Source organism: Anguilla rostrata, chromosome 11 (genome assembly GCF_018555375.3).
Source record: "Anguilla rostrata isolate EN2019 chromosome 11, ASM1855537v3, whole genome shotgun sequence".
NCBI lineage: Eukaryota > Metazoa > Chordata > Actinopteri > Anguilliformes > Anguillidae > Anguilla > Anguilla rostrata.
The window spans coordinates 6,344,433-6,348,969 of NC_057943.1; the positions used below are offsets into that span (position 1 = coordinate 6,344,433).

Consider the following 4,537-nt stretch of genomic DNA (forward strand, 5'->3'; position numbering starts at 1 on the left):
CAGTTCTGTGGCTGAAAACATCTTGTTAATGAGAGAGGTCAGAGGAGAATGGGAAGACTTTCAAACTAATGGCCACAAATACTCAAAAAACAGCTGTTTACAGCAGTGGTGTGCAGAAGGGCATCTACAAAGGTCCTAACAAGGTACTAGATAGGTGTACCTAATAAAGTGACTGAGTGTGTGTGTATACACGCGTGTGCACGTGTGTGTGTGTGCATGCGGGAATGGGTGTACGTGTGTGTGTGTGTGTGTGTGTGCACACGCATGCAGGCATGTGTGTGTGTACGGGCGTGTGGGATATATTAACATTTGGGATCAGGTAGAAGCCACAGATTGGGGGGGGGGGGGAAGAAGACAAAGGCTGGATTTCTTTACATTTTATTTCATGGTGGTTGGAACACAAGACACAAGTAATAAAGTTAGTAATGGAGATGTCATGCCACATTTGTCCTGTGCACTGTCCTTCAGGTACGTTTCAATCGCTATTAGTTTACATGTACAAAGGCCAGGCAGGGAAATCCACTGGGAGACACAAATTAGAAAGAGAGAAAAAAAAAAAGTGTGGCATTCTGTCTTTGTCCACAAGGGTGACCTCACAGACACTCTGAGCTTATTCATTATTAACATAAATATTACCATTATGTATTATTTTACATTATGTGAATGAAACCAATATACAGTCTAAAGTAAGAGCACAGACATGTGTGGGCACAACTGTCGCCCGTGTCTGGTGATCTGTAGGTTTTAAGGCAAATTCTTTAGTTTTTCATCCAGACATTGTTTTTATTTTGTTGTTGTTGCTCGTTTTGTCTCTATTCTTGTCTGGTTCTTTTCGAAAACCCAAGTGGATTTGCTGATTTGTTATCAGATCCAAATAGCCTTCAAAAACGCACATAGAAATGTCAATTTATGCACAGCTATTTCAGTCACGAGAGGAAAAAACAAAAAAAAAAAACAAAAAAAAATATGTGTAAAAAATAATTAAATTAGGTTTAGCTACATTTTCTAGCCTGTAATGCTGCTTTTTTTTAAGTGTACATGTGTACAGGTGAGTGCCGGGGTAGTGACAGGCTCCTTGGCTAACATTAGACTGGCAAATGAGAACACCCCCCCCCCCCCCCAATAACACTCAAAATATAGATACATAAATATATTTTATCCCTCCCCCCTCCACTGAGACATAGAAACATTAAAGTAAGAGTAAGCTTAAGTGTATTCTCCAGGACAAGTTAGACTTTGTTCCAGTGTATAATACTAAAAAAAAAAGACCTCCACAATTACACATTGCTAATTTACACTTCAAATTGCAGGGCTGTACAAAATGATCTCTCGTGGGGGGGAAATAAAAAATATACTTCATAATAAAACATGAATACCCTTTACAGGACCATTGATTCTACTACATACAAGCATGTGTCTTTTTTTTTTGTTGTCTTTCACTGTTAGAATATTACTTTGAAAATCAACCTGAATGCGTATTTCAGTCATAAAGCACACTTTGGGCCAACAGAACACATTCCATTGCATTTATATTCATACAAGTTATAAAATCATCATCTCCACAATACAAACCCATGCATTGTTATTTTATTGTGTTGTAATCATTATCAGTTTGACTATATTCACACTGTTTTTAGGGCCCAGATTGGAGGATGCAAGGAGTCTAGCTATAGTGAAACCTCACTTTACTTCTAAAGAGAGTGCTTTTAAAATTCAGATGTCTCATAAATAAATTTAAAAAATGTGGACAGTTTTAAAAAATGTGGCAACTGTGACCAATCCAACATTGTCAGTATCTCATTCCTATTCTTTTTTTCCCCCTTCTGAAGTTCTGAACATCACAGTTTCTTCCTCTCATTTCTTTCCTCTTCAAACTGTGCTACAGCACCTCCTTGTGGTGTGAGGGTATAATAACTTTTGGCACAATTTAATGAAAAATAAAAAACCAAACGTTAAGAAAAATAGAAATAAGAAAAACAATGTCTCCTTGCTTGAATATGGTGTCAGGCATGCAGATAAAATGCCATAAATGTCATATATTTAAAAATACACAATGTTTCCTTTGAAATGTATGCCACCACATAGTTACATCTTTTCTCAGAAAAAAAAGACAATTTGAAACTGCACTATTCAGAGAAAGAAAATCAAGACCCAATTAACATGAATTCTAAGAGCAGCATGCAACAAGTGATCAGTACTGTATCTGATTTTTTCCCCCCTATTTGTAAAACATAACACGCAAAATATCAGCGACGAAGTTCCTAAAACAAACGGCACGTAACCTGTTCACAGTTTCAGGTATTTTCATTATAGTCAATACATTATTTTTTTTTTAATTGCAAAATGATGAATAGAAGATGAATGCATATTTTCTGATATGTAATTCCTTTAACAGATTCTTGCTGGAATGGTTTCCATTTTAGCTTTAAAGATCTATAACGCACTGGATTCAAAAGACGCATAAAAATATATACTGTATTTATAGATATTTATAAGTTAAATTATGCGGATAAATAGGAGGGGCGTGATCGCTATACGTGGTGTGTGGGTACGTATGTCATGGGGGCATCCATTGCAAGAAAGCTCAGTCTTCTGCTACAGCTAAGGTACCTCTTTGTCCTTTCCTCTGGGGAACACAAATCCCCAAAAAAAAACACTTCTAAGATTGTTACTAAGTGATGCCTTATTTTCTTGCTGCAAAGTTGAGGTCGAAACATTAGTCTGCAGCGCATGATCTCAAAGTGGAGTTTTGATATCTCTTCTGCAGCACCTGCTCACAGTGTAGTACGTGGAGGCTGTGGTCACAGAAGCCGAAAGAACCTATGGCACCAGGCGAAGGCAAAATGGACGACACCGGCACCAATGTCTTTCGCCACAATTCAAGTAATGAGCATGGTTTTCTTGAAGACGACGAAAATAATGTACATAACGTTTTTTTTTTTTGTTTGTTTCTCGACACCATGTGTTATACATTTGGAGAAGGATTTCATGTCAGGAGGGATGGGTGAAAAAAAACAAAAAACAAAACAAAATATATAAAACAAAACAAAACAAAACAAAAAAAACCCAACAATGTATTTTTCAATACAAAAAGCAATGAAAAGTATACAAAAATAGAAAATAATTACAGCAGTAGACATGGTGGGTTGGTGGGTAGACGGCTCCAGGCTATTTGGCGGAACAGTGTAGTATTGTGGGATTGTTTAAGGCGTCCTCCACCAGGTGTAGCTCCACGCCGTCCACGGTCACGTCCTTCACGCAGCCCACGAAACCCGTGCTGTACGCCTTCGGCAGCCTGCGCGCCACCGACGATTCCTCCAGGCCACCTGGGGGCGACAGAGCGCAGAAAACTTTTTTTTTTTAACGGACACTGGCGGCTAGTTCGACAGGCAGAACATTCCGTAACATTTTTACGGTTCCGCGGGTCGGACGGGAAGTTCTCCCGGCTCGCTACGTTTCGCAGCGGTCCTCGACATTGCCGGCGCCTGGTTGGTGGTCGGGGAAAAGCTGAAGTATGTAATTGGGCACAGTATGAAGGTCTCACGCAATTGCCTTCACTGTCTCCAATGCTCCCCTGCAATGTTCTGCCTGCGAATGTTCAGTTCCGTGCCACTCCTGATCTAAAAAAGATTGCGTAATGTTTCGGTGTTGTGGAATATACCCGGGGACACAAGTCGGAGTACAACAAAGGCGGCTACGGTTTAAAAATCCATGCGCTCAGGTGCAGGGAGACAGCAGAAGTACTCTAGGCCATCGCCATCCAAAGAGGGTTGAAGTTGAGGCTGAGCCTGTGGGTGCTGGAAGGCATTGGACACGCACAGGCCGCTGCGCCATTCCTTTTACCACCAGACAAAGCGATAAAGACACACGCTCACGCCCACCCTACTCCTGGGAGCCACTCTCCGACACACACACACACACACACACACACACACACACGCACACACACACTCACACCCACGCACGCACGCACGCACGCACACACGCACGCACACACAGACACACACACACACACGCACACACTCACACTCACACGCACACACGGAGCGCCAAAACACTGCGTCTCACACGGAGATCCCTGTCACTGGATATTTCAACTGTCTAAATCACTCTCTCTCATTCACTCTCTCTGTCTCTCCTTTATTTCTCTCTCTCGGACGCGAAATTCAAACTCAAGTCGCTTTATTGGCATAAATAACTATAATTTACAGTTAATTTATCGTAAATTATATCATATATATAAATATTATGTTAAATAATAATACAATTCAATGAATAATAATATGAAAATAATAATAATCAAGTTAATTTTTATCATTGTAAAATAATTTTAAATGATCTCTCTCCTGCAGCGTGTGGATGTTTTTTTTCTTCTGAAATCAGGCACAGACAGCTCGTGTTCTCGTCCTTTTCATCCTCGCTCTCTCTCCCTTAATGGGGGACGCGTGCCGGGGACTCTGGGAGCGGCAGGGCTCATTTGAGCAGGGGGGTCAGAGCGGAATACGTAAATAAATAATGAGATATGAAGAGGCCATTG

General features: G+C 40.6%; 1 protein-coding gene across 1 annotated transcript in view; it reads right to left on the reverse strand.

Annotated features, from left to right (window-relative positions):
- Positions 1-362: 362 nt before the first annotated feature.
- Positions 363-4,537, reverse strand: part of LOC135235342 (agrin-like) — a 334,070-nt gene continuing 329,895 nt past the window's right edge. Inside the window, exon 38 of the mRNA XM_064300761.1 lies at positions 363-3,326. Within this exon, the coding sequence (XP_064156831.1) occupies positions 3,169-3,326 (158 nt within the window). The 3' untranslated portion in view covers positions 363-3,168. The remainder of the gene's footprint in view (positions 3,327-4,537) is intronic.